Genomic DNA, 23812 nt, shown 5'->3' with positions numbered 1-23812 from the left:
ACCGCCAATGCATGGAGATCCCGACTCCTAGCCTTACTGGCTCTCGTAGGACCCCTACCACCATTTCAGTATGCATTGCCCGTACGGCCTGTCTCCTGTCCATACTGCCACCTTCCAGGAGGAACCCCTGGGTGCTCCCACTCCGTCAGCACTGCTGGCCTCAGCCGCACCATCGGAGCCAGCAGTCCCTACAGGCACTTTGTCGTCACTGGACGATGCCCTTATTCCACCTTCCCTCTCACCAGCGGATGACCATGCACAATTGATGGCTGCTGCACTCAGTCTCCCAGTAGAGGATGTTCAAGACTCCCAGGACCAATTCCTGGACATCCTTCAACCTCCCAGACTCTCGTACCACCATACTAATACATGGCATCATCTTACAGATAGTCCAAGCTTTATGGCACATGGCAGTGTCCTGCACCCCCACACCAAATCAGGTGGAATGCCAATACTTTGTCCCCTCTAAGGGCACTGACTTCCTTTTTACCCACCCACCACCTAACTCTCTGGTTGTCCACGCTGCCACCGAATGCACCCATCAGCAACACTTCAAGTCTACTCCTCCAGACTGCACTACTATAAAACTGAACTTGCGAGGCTGCAAAGTTTATTCCTCTGTGGGGTTACAGTTCCACATTGCCAGTTACCAGGCTATTCTTGCTAAATATGACTCCCTGTCCTACTCTACACTGGTGGACTTTCAAGACTTCCGTTCACCGGTCAAAGAGCAAGATTTCCAATGCCTGCTAGACAAGGGCAAACTGGTAGCCAGTTACTCTTTGGGCCACTGTTGATGCCATGGACACTGCATCTCGCTCCTTGGTATCCGACATAGTACTCCACCATGACTCTTGGCTCCAGTCTAGCAGCTTCCCCAAAGAGGTGCAGACAACCCTCGAGGACCTCCTCTTCGACAATCACAAATTATTCAGTGATAAAACGGACGAGTCCCTTCACTCCCTTAAATACTCCCAAGCTACCCTCTATTTCCTGGGCATCTATACTCCAGCCCCCACCTGTTGACAACAACGCTTGTCCTTCCGTCCTCACCCCTGGGCCACTTACCAGCCATACCAACGACCACTTGACCAACCTTGCCACCACCCTCACTCCCAATGGCCTTGACTTTTTTTTCCGCTGCCTCTCCACCTCTCACCGGCCATCTAAGCAACCTTTTTGACTCTTCCCTCAAGATCTGCGAACCCTCCTTAGTCTTTCCAGCCACACTGCAAGTCATCTTCAGGGGTCATCTTGCCCTCTTTGCCTGCAACTGGGGCAGGATCACCGCTGATCGATGGGTGCTGGACATGATCCACCAGGGCTTTCATTATCGAATTCCTTTCCTTCCCTCCTTGCCACCTGTCTGGTGGCCATCCTCCAGACCCTTCCAAAGATGGTCTCCACGAAGATGCCACCACCCTCCTCCGAAAGGGTGCCATAGAACCTGTCCCATAATGCTACCATGGCCATAGCTCCTATTCCCCCTATTTCCTCATTCCAAAGAAAGGAGGTGGTCTTCGCCCCATCCTGGACCTCTGCTCCCTGAACAAGTTTATTCGCAAGTTTCATTTTAGTAAGGTCACCTTCCCTCTCATTATCCCCTCCTTCCCCAGGGAGGTTGGTTCACGGCTCTTGGTATGAAAGATGCATAGTTTCACATAGACACCCACCCCACTCATCGCTAATTCCTCCATTTCACAATGGGCAGTGCCCATTATCAATTCCGCATCCTCCCCTTCGGAATCGCTTCTGCCCCCGTGTCTTCACAAAGGTCTTCGCAGTCGTGGCAGCCCACATGTGCTGACTGGGCCATTCCCTTTTTCCTTACCTGGACAACTGGCTTCTTGTGGGCCCTCTTGGTCCCATCTCCTCGCCACTATATGGACTCTCCACACCCTCCTCAGCAGCTTCAGTATCTGCATCAACGCGGACAAGTCGATCCTCGTCTCTACCCGCATGCTCACTTTCATAGGGGCACGCCTGGACTCTGTCTCGGCCTGCACTTTTCTTCCAAAGGACTGCTTTGCCACCCTTACTTCCCTTATTACGACACTCTGGCACCGTCTGCAGACACACATCTGTCAGTGCTTCCCTCCTGAGCCATATGGTGGCCTGCACTGCTGTTACACTGTATGCGCACCTTCATATACATTGCCTTCATCTCTGGCTCCGTACTGTCTATAACCCACAGTTGGAATGACTAAACAAACCACTAATCCTCCCTCCTCCTGTTTTGACTTCCCTCTCTTGGTGGCGCAACCCATCCACAGTTCTAGTGGGCATCCCGTTTACATCTCTGACGCCTACCACCACTCTCACCACGGACGTTTCGCTGGTAGGCTGGGGCACCCATCTAGACGACTGCACGGCACAAGGCCTTTGGTCAGAGATGCAGAGAAGCACATCAACGTCCTGGAGCTATGGGCAGTTGCCTTGCCTGTCAATCCTTTCTGTCCTTCCTCCGCTCCTACAATGTCCAAATACTGTCAAACAACATGATGGATGTCATATACATCAAAAAAACAGGGCGGTGCCAGGTCTCCTTCTCTCTGTCCGGAAGCTGTCCATCTTTGGTGTCTCCAACACAAGATCATCCTACATGCAGTGCACCTCCCGGGCACCAGAAACACTCTGGCAGATAGACTCATCCACTCCTTCCATGCCAACTACGAGTGGGAACTCCACAACCCCCCTTCTCCAGTCCATCTTTTGTCGGTGGAGCACGTCGCATTGGGACTTCTTTGTGATGTCCACAAACCACAAACTTCCCCTCTTCTGCTCCTGAGGGAGCCTGGGCCCGGGCTCAGAGGGTGATGTCCTTTTCATTTCCTGGACTTCAGATCTCCTCTACACTTTCCAACCCATTCCCCTTCTCCCCCAGGTCCTACGCAAAGTGTGCAGGAACTGCACAATGGTTATCCTTGTGGCTCCCTCCTGGCCTCACCAACACTGGTATACCGATCTTCTCCAACCCTTCGCTTGCCCCCCATTCCCTTTCCCACCCTCCCAGATCTCCTGATGTGGGACTGCGGACAACTGCAGCACCCCCAACCTGCCCCCTCTCCATCTCGTGGCCTGGTATTTGGTCGGAGCTTGCATATAGACTGAGCCTGCTCCGCACCCATCCATGACATCCTCACTAACAGCAGGTGCCAATCCATTCAGACCTGTTATGCAGCTAAGTGGCGCCGCTTCACTGCGTGGACACGCCACCATCACATCTCTCTGGACTCCTTTTCCATTCTTGTCTATTCTTGTCCTTCCAGACTATCTTCTTCATCTCCACTAATCAGGCCTCACTCACTCCTCCATTCATGTTCATCTAGCAGCGCTCAGTGCCTTCCTTCCTCCTGTGGATGGCTTCTCCGTCTTTACTCACCCGAAGACCTCCCAGTTCCTCCGGGGCCTCCTCAACGCTTTTCATCCCATGCAGAAGGCTGCACTGTCTTGTTATCTTAATTTGGTCCTCTCTGCTCTCACCAAGCTACCTTTCAAACCCTTTGCTACCTGCTCCCTCACCTACCTCTCCATGAAGGTAATCTTCTTGGTAGCCATCCCCTCCGCACACCATGTAAGTGAACTAGTGGACATGATGGTGGACCCACCATTCACGGTCTTCCACAAGGACAAAGTCTCTTTATGTCTACACCCCAAGTTTGTACCCAAGGTGGCCTCCTTTTTCCACCTCAACCAAAGTATATACCTTCCAGTCTTCTACCCCAAACTCCATACCTCACCCATGGATCTCTACTGCACTTGTGCTTTCCATGCATCCCCACAATGACTCTCCAAGTGGATCTCCCACTGCATTGAGACCTGCTATGAGCTCTCTGGCACTCCTCTTCTCCTGGGAGTCACAATCCACTCCACATGGCATACGCTGCCACATCAGGCTACCTGGCAGGAGATACGTCAAACTGCTACTTCGTCCTCCTTGGAAGATAGCTACTGTAACGCCAATATTTAAAAAGGGCTCTAGAGGTGATCCCGGCAATTACAGACCAGTAAGTCTAATGTCAGTACCGGGCAAGTTAGTTGAAACAATAGTAAAGAATAAAATTGTCAGACACATAGAAGAACATAACTTGTTGGGCAAAAGTCAACATGGTTCCTCTAAAGGGAAATCATGTCTTACTAATCTATTAGAGTTCTTTGAAAGGGTCAACAAACATGTGGACAAGGGGGATCCAGTGGACATAGTGTATTTAGATTTCCAGAAAGCCTTTGACAAGGTCCCTTACCAAAGGCTCTTATGTAAATTAAGTTGTCATGGGATAAGCGGGAAGATCCTTTCATGGATTGAGAACTGGTTAAAAGACAGGGATCAAAAGGTAGGAATAAATGGTAAATTTTCAGAATGGTGAGGGGTAACTAGTGGTGTTCCCCAAGGGTCAGTCCTAGGACCAATCCTATTCAACTTATTCATAAATGATCTGGAGAAAGGGGTAACCAGTGAGGTGGCAAAGTTTGCAGATGATACTAAACTACTCAAGATAGTTAAGACCAAAGCAGACTGTGAAGAACTTCAAAAAGATCTCACAAAACTAAATGATTGGGCAACAAAATGGCAAATGAAATTTAATGTGGATAAATGTAAAGTAATGCACATTGGAAAAAATAACCCCTACTCTACATACAATATGATGGGGGCTATAACTAATCAGGAAAGAGATTTTGGAGTCATCGTGGATAGTTCTCTGAAGACATCCATGCAGTGTGCGGCGGCAGTCAAAAAAGCAAACAGGAGCTTAGGAATCATTAAAAAAGGGATAGAGAATAAGATGGAGAATATATTATTGCCCTTATATAAATCGATGGTACGCCCACATCTTCAATACTGCATACAGATGTGGTCTCCTCATCTCAAAAAAGATATACTGGCATTAGAAAAAGTTCAGAAAAGGGCAACTAAAATGATTAGGGGTTTGGATCAGGTCCCATATGAGGAGAAATTAAAGATGCTAGGACTTTTCAGCTTGGAAAAGAGGAGACTAAGAGGGGATATGATAGAGGTATATAAAATCATGAGTGGTGTGGAGAAAGTGAATAAGGAAAAATTATTTACTTGTTCCCAGAATATAAGAACTAGGGGCCACCAAATGAAATTAATGGGCAGCAGGTTTAAAACAAATAAAAGGAAGTTCTTCTTCACACAGCGCACAGTCAACTGTGGAACTCCTTGCCTGAGGAGGTTGTGAAGGCTAGGACTATAACAGGGTTTAAAAGAGAACTAGATAAATTCATGGAGATTAAGTCTATTAATGGCTATTAGCCAGGATGGGGAAAGAATGGTGTTCCTAGCCTATGTTTGTCAGAGGGTGGAGACGGATGGCAGGAGAGAGATCACTTGATCATTATCTGTTAGGTTCACTCCCTCTGGGGAACCTGGCATTGGCCACTGTCAGTAGACAGGATACTGGGCTGGATGGACCTTTAGTGACCTAGGATGGCCATTCTTATGTTCTCCATCCACACCTTCTCCACTCATTATGCCATTGCTCCCTCCACAACTGCGGATGCGGCAGTTGGTCACGCTGTCCTACAGACTTGGTCTTTTCAAGAGCCCTCACATCAGCCTCCATGCTGACCACTGTTCGCTATTCTCCTGCCTTTGGAATCCACATAGGGACCAGCACTCGACAAAGAAGAGAAGGTTACTTACTTTAACTGAAAGTTCTTTGAGATGTGTTGTCCCTATCTGGATTCTAATCCCTCCCTCCATCTCCTCTGCTCCAGGCTCCATTCTTTATGGGTACGAGGGAACTAGAGTGGCGTCCACTTGCACAGCCTTTTAAAGCCTCAGGCATGCCATGCGGTCAACGCACGTGCGGGTCAACGGATACTGCTATGAACAGTTCCGTCTCTGGTGCATGGTATGCATGTGCACCCACATTTGGAATCCAGATAGGGACCACACATCTCAAAGAACCTTCAGTTACAGTAAGTAACCTTCTCATCTCTCAGGTCCCTAGTCAGCCAAAATATCAATGGCCTCCTGGAATGCACTTGCCATAGCAAGTCAGCCTATTCAAGGAGAAGGTAGACTAGATGCCCTTACTCATGCATATAGTCCCAATGAAATCATGTACTTCTGTGAGTTCCTACATATATCAAGAGTACAGCTATTAGACTCCATTTATTGGATGTTTACAGGATGGTGCAATTATTTTGAAGTAGACAAAAGAATCTCCTGGAGCATGTAAGTGAGATGGAAGTGTAATTTGCATGCTGATGCAATTCCTTAATTGTGGTTAGAGATGCCCAAATACAGGAGTGAGTCTGAGGCAGAGGGCAGTACAAAGCATGGTTGTCTGTTGCTGCTATAATCTCCTTCTGAGATGGGCTTGTACTGTCTGGGTTGCCTCACTTTTTGAGAGGCAAGATTCAAGAGTGGGAGAAAGACAGTGTCTCAGTATTGCAAACCCCCACATGTTCAAAAATCATGAGATAGGCTTAAAAATCATAACATTTTAAAAGAAAACTACTGACTACTGGTTTACCTTTAAGGTACTCTCAGGTCACATTTTCAAACTTTTCTCTGCAACCATGAGGGCTAGAAATTTCATTTTTTTTTTTAAATGAAAGCTCAGATCCTCAAGTATTTGCATATCTTTGGGAGATAGGGCTTTAAGAAAACCATCAAATATTGTGAGCCTAGTGATAAAATTGCAAGATTTAGCTACACTGGTGTCCATAAACAGGAAGGTGACAGGAGTGGGAGAAAAGGTCCATTCAGGAGTATTGGACTAGGAGGAAGAGGTGGTAGGTTGATAACAAAAGATTGTCCAAGGGCCCTGAAGTTTTAGTGGATCCAGTTTTCCTTTTAGCCTTCATTCTCAACAGTATCTTGTCAATGCAGGATGCAGAGCTACTAGCAGTTTGATATTCAGACATCGGTTTAATTGCTCCTTGTGAACTGTTGTGATTATCTGATTTAAACATCTCTGAACTTCAAAAGAGTTTGGATCTGAATCTAAATTTTGTGGCTGCTCTGTTTCTAAAATAGCTACTTGTTTGAGTGATGGTCCCTATGCTTATTCCACTGGAGGTGCACTTGTGCTCCACATGCCTGAAACTGGAAGATTTTTTTCACTAGCAGTGTCCATTGATCTATGCCTGCCCCCTTCTCCTCATGTTCTGAACCAAGGATATAAGGGGCAATGCAGACCAACCATCTCTTCAGTTCCATACATGTATGCTATCCTGGAGGACCTTACTATCTGTGCAGGCCAGGAATTGCTAATACTATCTAATCCAGTCCTAACCAGGGAGGTCCCCACACCATCTGTTCAACACTCACCTGTACCAATGACTAGCTGAGGTATAATAAGACTACCAGTACAGATGGCACCACCCATCAATACAAAGACCTCACACACCTCCCAGCAAATCTGGAATCAACAGGAGAGCATCACCAGCCTTTTCAAAGTGATTCAGAATAGAAGTAAAAGTTTATTTAATGAAAGAGAGAGGTTTACAGTGAGTTGAAGTATAAGGGATAAAATCAGAAATGGTTACAGGTAAATAAAAAGGAAAAATGCTTTCTAGTAACCAAAACTTAACCAAACTACAGCCTTGGTTCAAGATGAGTTTCTTACCACACTTCCTTCCAGCAAGATTGCTGTCCACCCCCTTGGTCAGATTTCCCACAAAATACGAAGTGCTTGGTTCCTTTGTAGTCATAGGTGAAGGATAACTTGGGCTTCTTTGCCCCTCTTTTTTATAGAAATGTATCCTTCTCAAAGTTCAGTGCCCCTGCTGTGAGGAAAGAGCCACAGAAAAATCTTCAGTCAGAATGACCTACAGTGCTAAATGGAGGAGATTTTCTATCGTGGTGGTTCAGCAGCAGCTTTTGCCATTGGCAACCTCAGTTCTGACTGTTTTGAATTCTTTACTTATCCTGAAGCAATCTAGACTTCGTCAGTTCAATTAAGGTACATTTAACAGTGATCTCAGCAAATAACCCTCCAGTTCAGAGTTACACTATATTTACACATCCCTTGATGGGGAGATTTTTTTAAGGGTTTCACCCATGTCTTCCCATCTGTTGGTTAGCTTCCCTCTTCCTGTGAATTCAACTTAGTTGTCATTCAGTTAATAGGACCCAACCCCCTTTGTACTCATGGCAACCTGCTTTCTTTACTACCTGTCAATAAAAATGGCCTTTCTGATGGCTACTACTTCAGTTAGGAGAGGCAGAAATTCAGGCCCTTATGCCAGTCCCACTTTACACCATATTTCATAAAGACAAGGTCAAACTTAGGCTGGACCCCAAGTTCCTTCTTAAGGAAGGCTTGGATTTTCACCTCAGTCATATCTATCTACCTACTAGTTTTTCCCCAAAACCTCATTCCACCCCAGGCAAAACAAAACTTCATACCCTAGACTTGGTGAGGCTTTATCCTTTTATTTGGAAGTCATTTAGATCCTCTCCCAGACAGTTTGTGGCTTTCACAAAAAAGGTTACAGGGCAACCTATTTCCACCCAGAGGTTATCTAAATGGGTTTCAGATTGTATTAAGAATTGCTATCAGATAGCTAAGAAGTATCATCCAAGTTACGTTAGAACCCATTCCACTAAGGCTCAGGCAGTCTCTGCCGCTTGCTTGGGTAATAGACTAATATCTGAAATATGCAGGGTGAAACCTGTAACTGTTAATACATTTACTTCCCATTATTCCCTGGTACAGACTTCCAGATTGAATAGCCAACTCTGATAGCACAGTCCTGCAGTCACTCTTTAAGTAGGATGTCTCTTTCCACCTCCAGGCTTGAGATAACTGCTTGCTAGTAACCAAGAGTGGAAGCTGTATGGGCAATCACTCAAAGAAAGAATGGTTACTTTACAATAACTGTGGTTCTTTGAGATATGTTGACCCATAAAAATTCCATGGCCTACTCTTCGTCCCTAAGGACTAATTCAGAGTCCTATCCATATGCGATTCTTACTGGTAAAGGAAGTGAATTGCAGCTGAGGCTCCTTTATACCCTCAGCTATAGTAGTTGTGAGGTTATGCAAGTGCAGGCATGGCCCCAGTGGAATTACTATTCAAAAATAATCTGATCTCACATGAATTAGATGCATGCATACCTAGAGTGGAATCTGTATGGACAACACATCTTGAAGAACCACAGTCAAAGGCACCAACTCCGTGGGTGCTCCATGGGGAAAAATTAGCGGGTGCTCTGCACCAACCGGCAGCCAAGCTCCCCCCTCCTCACCTCCTTCTCCCCCCCCCCCCGAGCATGCCGTGTCCCCGCTCCTTCCCCTTCCTCCCAGCGCTTCCCAACCCCTTGCTGCCTAACAGCTGTTTCCGGGAGGGCGGGGAGGAGCAGGGATGTGGCGGGGCAGGAGCGGGGACTTGGGGGAAGGGGGTGGAATGGGGGCAGGAAAGGGGCGGGGTTGGGTGGGAAAAGTCAGGGTGGGGTGGGGACTTTGGGGAAGGGGCGGAATGGGGGAGGGACAAGGGTGGTGCAGGGGCTGGGCCGGGGCAGGGCCGAAAAACCCACCAGGCAGAGGAGAAGTCGGTGCCTATGACCCCAGTTACTATAGGGTAAGTAACCATTCTTTCCTCCTATATCCCTTTTCATGGTGGTCAATCGGCCAATGGATCAAATAGTTACACACAAGACTTGCAGCTGGTGTGCTCTTAAACATGCTCTCTATGGTAGAATGAATGGTTTCTCCATATAGCTGTATAGACCCTTGCACATTTTCTCAAATCCTAACCTCAACCCGGCACAATACAATTGTACCCTTTTGCTGCGTTCAAGGCCTTTTGTGCCATGTCAGAGGATCAGGAATTGTAAAAGTATTTTCAGTGTAAAAGTACTTGACTATGTATTTGTTGCCTGTTGTGTATTTGGTTGTCGTGGTAATAGAATCTTGTGTTGCTATGGCAACTGAGTTAGATTATTTGGGGATAGCCCAGCCTGTTTGGCTGGCTGTTGGTTAGTTCTGTGTGTAGCAATAAATGGCTGCTCCAAGGTTTACAGCTCTCTGTGTCTCCAGTGATTTCTTCCTAAAACTGTTGCCCCCAAGGATATAACATTGCCCACCGTAAAACATTCCGTCTGTAATGTTATCACTGCTTTGAAATTCAATTTGCAATATATTTGTTGTGTTGTACAAGCAGTTAATGAAGTATCACCTTTGATATTGTATATTATTTTTGTACAGCTGATGGGAAGTTTTTGGCATCTATTGGGTTAGATGATAATCACACCATTGTATTTTGGGATTGGAAAAAAGGAGAAAAGATAGCCACAACAAGGTAAGAATATTTCCAAGTGCAAACATGCACTGTGATGATCACTGCCTATTTCTGATCACCATTTTACATAGCTCTGTATAATATTAACTAAAAATTGTAAGATTTTTTTGCAATAAAAAATATCACATCTCACTGAAAACAGAGTAATGTTTCAGAAGAACATATATAGGTAAAAAACATTAGGAAATATAGTTTAAAATTGTAAAATTATGTAAACTGTTTCTAACCAGGAACTCCCTATCCTTTCTGTGAAGATTGCTGCATTGGAATCTTAATTAAAAAAAGAATAACCTTTTATAGGGCTCATGTAACATTTTATTTTATTTTATTTTCATTCTTTCATCCCTTGACCCAGGATTGTCAAAATCATTTAAGTCAAAAATTGTATATTTTCCCTTATATGATGGATAGTATTCTGGATGAAGATTCCCTCTCAATGTACAGATGCTGCTTTATTTCAAATGAGGGGAGGTGGTTCCTCTAATATAAACAGATTTTTCCAGGCCTATTGGTACTGCCAGGTCACCTGTCTCCCTGCTGAATCAGCAGTTTCTGCAGTATTTGTCCCTTTGGGCTGGTCTACACTGGGGGGCGTGGGGGGGAATCGATCCAAGATACGCAACTTCAGCTACATGAATACCGTAGCTGAAGTCGAAGTATCTTGGATCGAATTACCTGGGGTCCACATGGCACGGGATCGATGGCCGCGGCTCCCCCGTCGACTGCGCTACCGCCGCTCGCTCTGGTGGAGTTCCGGAGTCGACGGTGAGCGCGTTCGGGGATTGATATATCGCGTCTTAATGAGACGCGATATATCGATCCCGGATAAATCGATTGCTACCCGCCAAAACGGCGGGTAGTGAAGACGTACCCTTTGAGTCACTATCAGAAAGCTTAGCTGCTAACTCAGCGGTAGTTAAGAAACTTTTGTAATTGTTTGAAACAGATAGTATGAATAGAATTGGTCTGCAGGTCATATGTCTGATAGATTTTTTTTATTTTAAAATATTGAATAGCAGTTGTTTCTTTTTATTAAAATAGTTTTGTTCGTAGCAAGATTCAGACAAAAGTGTTAAAAATTTATAGCAAACTAAAGAAAGAGAAAATCTTGCTCCCTCTCTCCTCACACTCTTCAAGGAAGTATTCTCTGTCAGCTTCTCATAATACACAAATTATTTCTTTGATACATCTTTTACTCTTCCTTATATAGTAAATGTAAAGGGTTCATGAAATTTTTTTACTTTGAATAAGGAGTAGCCCACCTGAAAAGGTTTGAGAAACACTGTTCCATACCATATGAAAGCTGGGATGCCAAGTTACTCATTGGGGTATAAAGAATTGGTTTCTGTCTATAATGGTTCACCAAAGAATGGTTGTTAAAATCAAGAGGGTCATCAGAATTATATGACTTTTTTAAGGTCTGATATTTTGGACCTATCTAGAACAAATTACATGGTCATTCTAGAAAGCTGAGAATCCTTGTGTTAAAATACTAATAGTATAAAGCAGTGGCTCTCAAACTTTTTTACTGGTGACCCCTTTCACATAGCAAGCTTCTGAGTGTGACCCCCTTATAAATTAAAAACACTTTTTAGTATATTAAACCCCATTATAAATGCTGGCAACGCGGGATTTGGGGTGGAGGTTGACAGCTCACGACCCCCCATGTAACCTTGCTACCTCCTTGTAATACTACTTGTAATAACCTTGCTACCTCCTGAGGGGTCCCAACCCCCAGTTTGAGAACCCCTGGTATAAAGTATCAGTTTCTACCCTTGATGATTGACAACACATTGAATTTAGAAATCATCATTAGTGCCCATCTAGCATTGCTTTTTTTGCACAGGTCCAAAACTGAACATAGAAGATCCCAGAACTCAAATAACTGTAACTGTAATTACCTGAGAATGGGCTTGAAGACTTATTTGCTGCTAGTTAAACTATCCTCTGAAATATAATTTTAGTTTTTGTCCTTCTAATTATTATTTTATGTCACCCTATTTCACATTTCCTAGTCCTCCTTGCCAGATTTGTTTAAATATTTTAAAATGCCTACGTATCTGTCTGTTTATACATCGTTTACATCTTTGCCTAATTGAATTGACTTTTGTTGCCTATTTCCTTGCTCTAAGCCTTAACTAGACTCAAAGTCAATTGTTCCACCTACACTTTCTGAATTATTTACCACTTAGCTATAGTCTGTTTCCTATATTGTAGGATACTGTAGAGGAGTGACTGCCTCACAGCCCCTCCTCGTGGCCCTAGGGCAGCCCTTCACACAGCGCCTCACCTCCCTTCTTGCATCCCCAAATAAACTCCATGCAGGGTTTTCCTAGTCCAGTCATTAAAGCTCTCCTTATGGTCTGATTTATTAACTTAAAGTTCAAAGTTAAAAACAAAGTCTTTCCTCCAATCTAATACAGCCCAAACTCCCCCATTCTGGTCAGAGTCCTTCTTGCCTTAGCAGCAGTGGCAGCTCCAGGCACCAGCGCTCCAAGCGCGTGCCTGGGGCAGCAAGCCATGGGGGGCGCCCTGCCGGTCCCTGCGAGGGCGGCAGTCAGGCAGCCTTCGGCGGCGTGCCTGCGGGAGGTCCGCCGGTCCCGCGGATTCAGCGGCAATTCGGCTGTGGGTACGCCGAAGCCCGGGACCGGCGGACCTCCTGCAGGCATGCCGCCGAAGGCAGCCTGCCTGCCATGCTTGGGGCGGCAAAAAAGCTAGAGCCGTCCCTGCTTAGCAGGCTATGCTCAGCCCTTCCTAGCTGGAGCAATTCCTCTGGTCTCAGGGAGACCTTTCTCAGTCTCACACAGTCTCCTAATCTTCCTCCCCTACTGCAGCCACCTTCTGTTCTTTATCAGAAACTGTCTCATTCCCTGCAGGTGGGGCTCATTCTGTAATCAGGGTTGGCTTGACTCCAGCTCCTCAGCCCAAAGGCAAGCAACCCTGTTACAGCTTCATTCTGCCAACCCTCATTCTGGCAGAAAAATGCATAATGAGATCCAATGATGGGAAGTTAAAGCTAGCCAAATTCAGATTACTGAGGTGCCAACTTTTTAAAGCGAGGTTAATTAACCATTGGCACAACTTACTCAGGGATGTGAAGGATTCTCAGTCACTTACAGATTTTAAGTCAAGACTGGATATCTTTCTGAAAGACAAGCTGTATGTAGTTCAAACACATTGTGGATTTGATGCAGAAATTATTGGGTGACATTCTTTGGCTTGTATTATGGAGGAGGTCAGACTAGATTATCATAATGATCTCTTCTAGCTCGAAGAGTTATGACTCTAGACAAGACAGACTAAGCATGGGAGGGAAAACAGAGGCATAGAGAAGTGAAGTGATTTGCCCAAAGTCATGGAGCTAGTCAGTGTCCTCCTAATTCCCAGTTGAGTGTTCTGTCCACTGCACTACAGTTTGCAATTCAATTCTTTTAACTATATTTAAAAAATGTTTAAATGACTTAGGTGGTTTTTAAAAAAATTTTATTCCATATCCTTATTGATAGTTTTTCTCCATCAAGAGCATACACTAGTTTGTGGTTATACAGCTTCCTGTAAGAGATGGTCTGTTTTATAAATTTGCATTTTTGAAAAAGAGCATGGAAGCAATTATTTTGAAAAATATACACATAGAGGGCAAAATTAATCCTCCTTTTGCATGTGCTCTCTTTCTCTACCCCTCTTCCCTCACTCTTTTCTGTAACATTGGCACACACACAAAGCCTGAGAAAATACAGACGGTGGGAGAATTGAGCTTGGGTCAGGGATCACAGAAACCAACCCCAACCTGTAGTAGGGCACACAACAGTTCCATAGCCTTTTCTAGTCCTTGGGCTGGTACAGGGCCCAAAATACATATGAATCCACTACTAGTGTCTGTTTAGTTTCTCAGAGTTAATGTTATTAGTTCCTCGAGCACTAGCCTGTATACATATTCCACAGTTGAGAGTGCATGTCCATTGTATATGCATCAGAGAACTTTCCAATCAACAGTATCCAATAGGGCAGTGCATGCATCCCTCCTTTCTTCCAGAGCTGCCTCACCACATGCAAGTTCCTTCTACCACCTGTGGTACATGTCAAAGCAACTGTCTTTGGATTTTACCTCCACTTCAGCATTGTAGTTAGTTAGCAGTGTTGGTTTAGTTAGGTAGGCCTATGGGACCCTGTGGGGAGAGGGGTTCCCTTTCCTGCAGTTACCAGTGGTACTGGCCACCATGGCTGACCGCAACAAGTCCCTAGGCTTTAAGAACTTTCCATTCTGTGAGGCAGTTATGCCTCTGAATGATGGACACACAAGGTATCTGTTCTGCTTCGTCAAGAGACATGCCCTGGAACACTGTGAAATCTGCAAGTCCTTCTCAAAGCTGACCCACCGCTTGAGAGAAGCACATCTAAAGCTTTCATCATGCAGCAGGTGATGAGGCTGGACTCTGACCATGGGTTCTAGGCATCTGGGTCTTTGAGGGACTGGAGGTCATCAAAATGTGCCATGGCATTGACTTCTAAACTAGCTGCGGGGTCAGTCAGACCTGTGGCTTCCTTATCTGGGAAGCACAGAGACTGATCAAACTCTTCAAAGGAGAAGAAGCAAAGATCACCTCCCCTGATCTGTTTTCAAGGCTGTATAAGGCTACCAAGCTGTTGAATATTAAGGGTGCCTCAAAATTTAGGAAAAGTTCCCTGAGCACTGGAGCAGGTACCCACCAAATACACTTGGCTGCAATAGAGGCCCTATCCAACACTGTCATGTCTGTATTAACCTGCAGGTTCTCAGAGGCAACTAAACAGTTTCAACTCATCATCATGCTGGAAAACTCTGAAGTCCTCTTTAGCCAGCTCCATCAACCATTACCACTGAGTTAAACACCACCATTAATCGTACAAATCTGAAGAAAGTCAATTACTTTATATACCTTGGCAGTACAATCTCAAGGGATGGTTCCTGGATCAAGAAATATCACACAGAATACAAAAGGCAAGCCAGGCTTTCAGAAGACTTCACTATAGGATACTCAACTAGCATACCATCAAACTGTCAACAAAACTGATGATATACAATGCAGCAGTGATAGCATCTCTTTTATAAAGGTGTGAAATGTGGAAAGCTTACTGCAGACACATCAAGCAACTTGAAAAATGTCATATGCGCTATCTTTGCTCTATCTTGAAGGTCTGCTGACAAGATATCCATCCTTGAAAGAGCAAAAATAACCAGCATTGAGGTAAAGATGATCAAAACTCAGCTTAAATGGATAGGTTATGGTACCAGAATGGTTGATGATAGACTCCCCAAAAAAGTCCCCTATGATGAGCTGAAACTTGGAGAATGCATGAAAGGTGGTCAACATAAATGCTTCAAAGACACCCTGTAAGAGGGTCTGGACTCACCCCTGCAGCGCCTCCTGCTGGTCGTCCAGGGAATTAGCTCACCAGCCTCTGGAACGCCCTCTGCAGGCCGGTGATCCGACTCGTTCTCTCCTTCTCGGCTCCCGTGTCCCTCCCAGGACCCCGGTGCCCTTTGCTCTGGGTGCTGCCTCCTGGTAGTACCCCACAGATCTGGGTCTCCCCTCCCTGGGGAACCCCCACCCACTATCCCCACCTTGCCTCAGGACTAGGCTACTGCCAGTCACCAACTAGACCCCACTCCCTGGGGCAGACTGCAGTATAGGCCACTCATCACTGGCAAGGAGGGTTTGGACCTGCTGCCTTGGCCTAGCCCTGGGCTGCCCTCTGCAACCCCCAGTACTCCTTGGCCTTCCGCTAGGCCGCAGCCTGGGGCTATCCAGGCTGGAGCTCCCCAGCTCCTCAGCCTTTCCCCAGCCCTGCTCCACTCAGGTACCCTGTCTAGCTCCCTGCAGCCAGGCCCTTCTCTCTCTGAATGCAGAGAGTGACTGCAGAGTACCTGGCTCCCAGCCTCTTATATAGGGCCAGCTGGGGCCTGATTGGGGCGTGGCCCAGCTGTGGCTACTTCCCCAATCAGCCCAGTAGCTTTTCCCTTTGCCCCAGCCCTCTGCCAGGGCTGTTTTAAACCCCTCAGGCAGGAGCGGGGTAGCCACCCCGCTACACACCCCTAAGCAGAAGCTCAACTCATGTAGCATAAATATTGATACCTTTTAAGACACAGGCAAGGACGGACCAGAATGAAGAGCAACTATCAATACAGGTTGTAAACACTTTGAGAAAGACAGCCATGAAAAACTGATTGAAAAAAGGGCCAAGCATCATGTCAAGTCTTCAGTGGGAGCCTACACATTCCTATGTGATATCTGTTCACGACCTTGCTCCTTGCAGATGGAACTATACAGTCACAAGAGAACACATGAGATGCTGTGACATTATCATTGGCTATGACAGACAGCCATACATTAGCCTCCTTGGTACCAAGACAGTCGGAACGATCATTGGCTAGTGTGGTAGAAGCATGTCTCCGGTAAGGACCATGCTCTTGTTTTAGGCACAAGTACCTGTGTCATCACTGTTGCACTGATCTGTAAGTGCTCCACCACTTCAGGCTGCATCACCAGGGCTGACGGCCTAGCAGAAACTGGAGCCCCACAGTCCAGATTTCTGGACCCAGTGACTTGAAGGTTTCCACCTTCTAGTCAGGTTCTCTCTCTGTCCACCAGGTGAGCACCACCCTTCCTGGAGGACTATGCCCTTTTGTATTATAATTTGCTGGAGAGCCAACAGCCATCCCTGTCCAATTGACAGTTTCGATGTTGCCCAGGGTGCTGAGAGGTATATACTTATGGCAGAGGGTGGCGCACAGTACCAATCTATCACTGTATCAGGACCACTGGTATTAAACACTGTGGCTCCCGACCTATGTGATTGTGACATGTGGCACATGTAGGCCCCTTTGGGACCAGAGTAGTACCTGGGCCCAGCCTCTCTGGCACATTCAAGGCTCAAACTGTCCCCACGCACCAGAGGCTGTCTTCGTTCCCTGTGTTTCCCCAAGACCAGAGCCAGGAATGGGTGGCTCCAGTACAGCATATCTAGGGTGAAGGGCATGATACTAGCCTTGACCTCATCATCTCTAGATGATGCCCTAGCATTGGCATTGGTTACTACTCCCCAGGACTACAAGATGTTCCAAGACCTCATGAGGTGGGTAGTAGTGGCCTTGGAGATAGCTACTGAGGAGGTATGAGACTTGCCACACAAGCTCTTTGATATCCTACACTCGTTGGGACCAGGATGCATAGCAATTCCAATCAATGAGGGGCTATTGGCAGACACCAGCTTCATTGGCACCAATATCAAAATGAGCAGATAGATGATACCAAGTCCCAGCAACCGGATATAAACAGTTCTATTTGTGCCTGTAACCAGGCTCCCTGGTGGTAATGGTGGCCAATGAGAGAACCCGTCAGGGACACCAGAAATAGAATCCTAAAGGCAAGGAGCAAAGTACCTTGACCTGCTGGGCTGAAAATCCTACTCTACTTTGAGCCTCCAAATGAAGATCTCGAACTACGAGGTGATCTTGGCAGACTACAACTACATCAACTGGTGCATTTTACAGAGGTTTATTGACAGGCTGCCACAAGATTGCAGGGTCGATTTCCAGAGTATCCTTGTGGAAGGACATATGGTGGCCAGAAGCACACTGCAGGCAGCCTTGGATGCAGAAGGCATGGCCTTCAGAGCAATGGCAACAATGATTACGATGCACCACCTAAGGACTTGCTATTTAGGGTCTGCTCAGTCTTCCTTGAGAAGATGATGAGGCAGAGATCCCTCAAGGCTTTTAGGGCTACCTTAGAGAAAGCATTTCAGGCCCCAACTTTATCAGCAGCAGCCACTGTTCTCTAGTATAAGGCAACCTGTGCCCTCGAGACTCAGGCAGAGGTCTTTGAAAAGAAAGCTAATTGGGGGGTCTACCTCTCAGCCACATCACCCAGAGATAGCAAGACCATGTGCAGGGCACCAGAGGGTTGCATGCATCAGCCCCGAGACTCTGGAGGTTTGTAACGAAGGACTATAATCAAACAGCAGCTACACACAAACTGAGGCATTGGGTGGGTTAGATAAGTGGCCGTGGGGAAGGTGAACAGAAGGGTAGGCTAGCCCTCACTGTCACACTTTCAGGTCCATGGGCCAGGACCAGCGCCCGGGTTCTCTTATCCAGATCAGATTCCCCTACATCTAGCCCTGGGATGGGCAGGACTAGGGAGCTACCAATAAGAAAGAGAAAATATATCGCCTCTCTATAAATCCATGGTACGCCCATATCTTGAATACTGCGTGCAGGTCTGGTTGTCCCATCTCAAAAAAAAAAAATATTGAAATTGGAAAAGGTACAGAAAAGGGCAACAAAAATGATTAGAGGTATGGAACAGCTTCCATATGAGGAGACTTTTCAGCTTGCAAAAGAGACGACTAAGGGGGGGATAGAAGTCTATAAAATCATGACTGATGTGGAGAAAGTAAATAAGGAAGTGTTATTTTCTCCTTCTCATAACACAAGAACTAGGGGTCATCAGGTTTAAAACAAGCAAAAGAAACTATTTATTCACACAGCGCACAGTCAACCTGTGGAACTCTTTGCCAGAGGATATTCTGAAGGCCAAGACTATAACGGTTCAAAAAAGAACTAGATAAGTTCATGCGAAGATAGGTTCATCAATGGCTATTAGCTAGGATGTGCAGGGAGAAAAACCATGCTCTGAAGTGTCCCTATCCTCTGTTAGCCAGATGCTGGGAATGGGCAACAGGAGATGGATCACTTGATTATTACCTGTTCTGTTCACTCCCTCTGAAGCACCTGGCATTCGCCACTCTCAGAAGACAGGATACTGGGCTAAATGGACCATTGGTCTGACCCAGTGTGGCTGTTCTTATGTTCTTAAGAAAACTGACCAAGCTGAATCCTGTTCAGGGGTCCCTAACACATTGAACTGAAAGAGATGCTAAAGCAGCAGGGCCTAATTATGAGGCCTGCTGATTGGATAGACCACCCTGCAACAGTACCTGTGGGACCTGAAGCACTCTGGGCTCTTGCAAAGCTTGCTGCAGGTTCATCTGGCAGCTGTTTCAACTATCCACCCACCAACTGACCAATCCTCAGTCTTCTTCCACCTATGACAAAGAGGTTACTGAAAGGCATCTTATGGATGTCTCCACCAGTCTGATGTCATGGGCTTTCCCAGTAGCGAAGGAACTAGGTGTGGTGGGGTGACTTCAACTTTGCTGGAATGCATGAGGAGAGGAAGGTTGTATGCGCCATCCCAATGAATACTGCTGACTAGAAAATTCTCTGATGCATGCACACTAAATGTGCATTCACCAGCTGTGGAATATATATACAAACTACACATCTCAAAGAACATGAGGTACTGTATGGGTAAGTAATCTTTTTATCCAAAATGTTAATTGTTTGCAGTTAGTTTGTAGAAAATTGTAAAACATTCAAAAATGTATAAAATTATTTATTTAAATATGTTCAGTCATTTTTATCATGTGTTTGTTTATTGCAGGGGCCATAAAGATAAAATATTTGTAGTGAAGTGTAACCCACATCATGTAGACAAACTAGTCACAGTTGGGATGAAACATATCAAATTTTGGCAACAAGCAGGTACTGTACTGGGTTAATATTTTAATGCATTTGTGTATCAGGAGTCTCAGTCTATCTGAAGTTTCTAGTAATCAAAATACAGTAGAACTGCAGAATCTACTTCTGGATCTGCAAATGACACCATGTTCTTGCCCTTCTCTTTGGAAGCCATCTCCAACTAATAGCTGTATTAACTCTAATCATAATGCTAAAGAGAGTCCACTGAGCATGCCTCTTTGGCTCTCAGAAAAGATGCATTCCTGTGACTTGGCTGAGCCACTTGGCCAAATGTAGAGACAAGAGGTGTGACCTTTCCCATAGGGAAGCCAGCTGGTAGTTATGAGCCTTAATGACCTCAAGCTGGACTGCTAAAAATGGTAGTGTTTGAATTCCAGCTACCGTCGTAACACTTCTGTAATCCTCATGTTTTCCAGATAGAATTTTCTTTAGTCATCAGAAAGACATAGCAGCCTAGACTCAAGTTGCCAGACTGAACAGCTGGGTTTGTGAGTGGCCTCAAAACACCTACTGCCTGGGAAAAAAATGGAGACCAATTATTTTGCATAAGTTGTGATGGTTTACATTTATCCTACGGGCAAAAAAATTTCTATCGCCATGTCATGATATTGTTTCATAGTAATACAGTATCATGCCTGTGTATGACACACACACAGGATTTTTACCAGCTTACATTCAGTTAAGAACATTTGTTACACTCTGCAAACTATTAAGCAAGTCTTGCAGACTGGGAGTGACCATTCTTCTTGACTGTCCTATCAAAGATAGGAGAGAGAGCAAACACGTAGACTTGATTTTTGAGTAAGGATTTTGGCTGACCTGCTCTCCAGGACTATTACTCTCATATTCATGAAGTACTGTGTAAAGTAATTTTGGATTAAACCTTGGCTATGTTAAGATCAATAAAGACAGGCAGTACAGGGGTAGTTAAAACTAGAACTGAAGCTAACTCAGAATGACATAGTTTACAAGACGCCATGCTGGTTTATAACACCAAAATGGCTCAGGTACCAACAGATTAAAGAAGACAAGATTTTATTATATTTTGTATTACTGTAATAAAATAAAAGCACATGCAGTATTACTGGACAAAGTCTGGTATATATATTCACATTAAATAGCACCTTTTTCCATGGATAGACTCATTGGAATTAATGAGACTTATTGTGGAATAAGCCACTCCTCATGGTAAGAGTATCTGAATCTGAGCCTATATGTGTAAGCTGAAGCAAATTAATCAAATTCTATATGATTTCCTTATTATCCTCGTACATATTGTACTTATATTTTTGTCTAGGATCTTTCATTCTTTGTGCTCTTAGGCCCAAGCTGTGACCTCTGTACCAAGCAAATGGTTTTAGCACAATATGGCACAGTATGGATCTCTGGCAGTCAAGTGAGGACAGAATCCTCCCACTCAGTCTGCAGAACTGCTCCATGCCCACTTCTACAACCTTCATACTATACATAGCTTCTGCATTACTGTGCCCACGACCACAGGGGAAAAGGAGATTTGGCAGGTGGATTTGTGGAGCAATTGATTCACCAACCAGGCCCCTACTTTCTCCGCCTGATCTGTCCCCAAGATTCATCAGCAGCTTGAAATAATCACCCGTAGAAGAAAATTCTGCACAGCGTTGGGGGTGGGTGGGGGGTATAGTAGCTCTACATGAATTTCCCAAATTCTACTGTCTTGCTGTGCATTGAAATCCCAACATTACTATTGCCAGCTTGGTATTCCACATTCACAGCAAATTTTTGTCCTTCGGAGCACTGAGAATACAAACTGAAAATGTAGTGAGACTTAATGTTGTTCACATTACAGGAGGAGGTTTTACATCCAAACGAGGGACCTTTGGAAATATTGGGAAACTGGAAACTATGATGAGTATTTCTTATGGGCGAATAGAAGATCTGGTTTTCTCTGGAGCTGCTACTGGAGACATTTACATCTGGAAAGATATTCGGTTGCTTAAGACAGTGAAAGCCCATGATGGACCAGTATTTGCTATGCATGCATTGGATAAGGTATTCATCATCTTATATAGTCTGTTTTCTGTTCATTATTTTCATAACAATTGAGGATTTTGAAAGTGCATAGGGAGGGAGGGTATATACTAAAAAAGACACTTGTAGTTTTGTACAGAAGTACATCAGTACATTGTGTTTTGTTAGTGAAAACAATGGATGTGCTTTAAAAACATGGCTTCTGTATCAGCCGAACAGATTTCAGTAGGTAAAATGGAATGTGGCTAAAAACACAAAATGTAATTGACGATAATGAGCTGCAATGTTTTGTGGTGATATGCTCCTTTGCTAACATTTAATGTATTGACCTATGGTCAATAACTTTTTAAGATGAGCCAAAATACTGTAACTCTAAAATATACATTCACTGTGTACACATTTGTTTCATTTCCATGTCTTTGGAGGCACGCAGCATAACAAAGAATATTTTTAATACCCTATCACCACCACAAATCCTATTTTTATGATGAAGCTGTTCATGCATTGGGATAGCACTAATGCCTTTTTCATTAGAATATCACACAGACAAGAAAAACTTCCAACAACCAAGGAAGATATTGTTTTCAAGATACTTTGAATAACTGACAAAACTATTTCTTCTTTCTTGTAGTGTCATTAGTGCTTCTACCGCCCCGGCCCTTTAAATAGCCCCTGGAGCCCTGGGGTAGCGGCGGGGTTCCAGGGGTTATTTAAAGGGTCCGGGGCTCCCAGTGCCTCTACGGCCCCAGCCCTTTAAATAGCCCCTGTAGCCCTGCTGCCAGAGCCCTGGGGTAGCAGCGGCAGCCGGGGACTCCAGCAGCGGTTTAAAGGGCCCAGGAGTCCCGCCGCTACTCCAGGGCTCTGGGGGCTATTTAAAGGGCCCAGGACTCACCTGCTTCTACTGCCCCAGCCCTTTAAATAGCCCCCGGAGCCCTGGGGTAGCGGCGGCAGGGCTCCGGCGGCTATTTAAAGGGCTCAGGGCAGTAGAGGCAGCGGGAGCCCCAGCCCTTTAAATAACCCCTGGAGCCCTCTGCCGCTACCCCAGGGCTCCAGCAGCAGGGCTCTGGAGGCAATTTAAAGGGTCTGGGGCTCCAGCAACTGCTGGGAGCCCCAGGCCCTTTAAATTGCCGCCTGGGGAAGCCGGGCCGCCCCGGTACAGTGCACCAGCTCTTGCCGGTACACTGTACCGGGGCGTACCGGCTTACTTTCACCTCTGGCTCTAGGGAAGGAACTCTCTGCTGCTTTAATACCTGTGTGCAGGACATCTGTAATTATTATAATTATTATAATCTGACCACAGATTTTGGGTGAGACTCCTATGCAAAACAAACAAAGAAAAAGTTGTACTGTAACTTGATCAATATGGACATGTCTCTTTTTATGAATTAACATTTTAATGTAGAAGATTGGAATTTAACTATATTTTTCAAACTGTGTTTGTGCAGGGTTTCGTAACAGGTGGAAAAGATGGAATTGTGGCACTCTGGGATGATATGTTTGAGAGGTGCCTGAAGACATATGCTATTAAAAGATCAGCATTATCCCCTAGCTCTAAAGGTATTATTTTTCAGAATATATTGATAAAGGATATATGCATCAGGGTTGGTAAAATGGTGTGAAAAAGTATCAAAATCTTACCAAAAAAACCGGTTGACCAATTAAATTCTTCCCTCATTCTCCTGACATTTGGCATTGGTTTTGGATAAGTAAGAGCGTTTAAAAAAAAGTGTCACCAACTTATTTTTCCAACCATTTCAAAATGCATTCTCCTTGTTAAATAACTAGCTCTTCAAGTGCTCCGTCTACATGGCCAGATTTCTGAGTAGAAGCAGATTCTCTGTAAATTTAAAGAACCCTGTGAATTATGGTGTTTCAGATACAGTATCTTCTTCTGTAATGGATTACACTGCTCTACAGCCAAAATGCTTCTGAAATAAATGTAGTC

The 23812-nt window shown here is 45.1% G+C and overlaps 1 protein-coding gene across 2 annotated transcripts in view; it reads left to right on the top strand.

Annotated features, from left to right (window-relative positions):
• EML6 (EMAP like 6) overlaps nt 1-23812 on the top strand; it is a 321992-nt gene that overhangs the window by 213768 nt on the left and 84412 nt on the right. For both annotated transcript variants that reach the window (XM_024215452.2, XM_026653192.2), the window contains exons 16-19: nt 10184-10277; nt 19763-19863; nt 21686-21888; nt 23313-23424. In XM_024215452.2, coding sequence (XP_024071220.1) covers nt 10184-10277; nt 19763-19863; nt 21686-21888; nt 23313-23424 — 510 coding nt within the window. The remainder of the gene's footprint in view (nt 1-10183; nt 10278-19762; nt 19864-21685; nt 21889-23312; nt 23425-23812) is intronic.

The sequence above is a fragment of the Terrapene carolina genome, unplaced genomic scaffold (assembly GCF_002925995.2).
Source record: "Terrapene carolina triunguis isolate 2854851 unplaced genomic scaffold, T_m_triunguis-2.0 Scaffold132, whole genome shotgun sequence".
Classification (NCBI taxonomy): Eukaryota; Metazoa; Chordata; order Testudines; family Emydidae; genus Terrapene; species Terrapene triunguis.
This window is presented reverse-complemented; position numbering and strand designations above follow the sequence as displayed.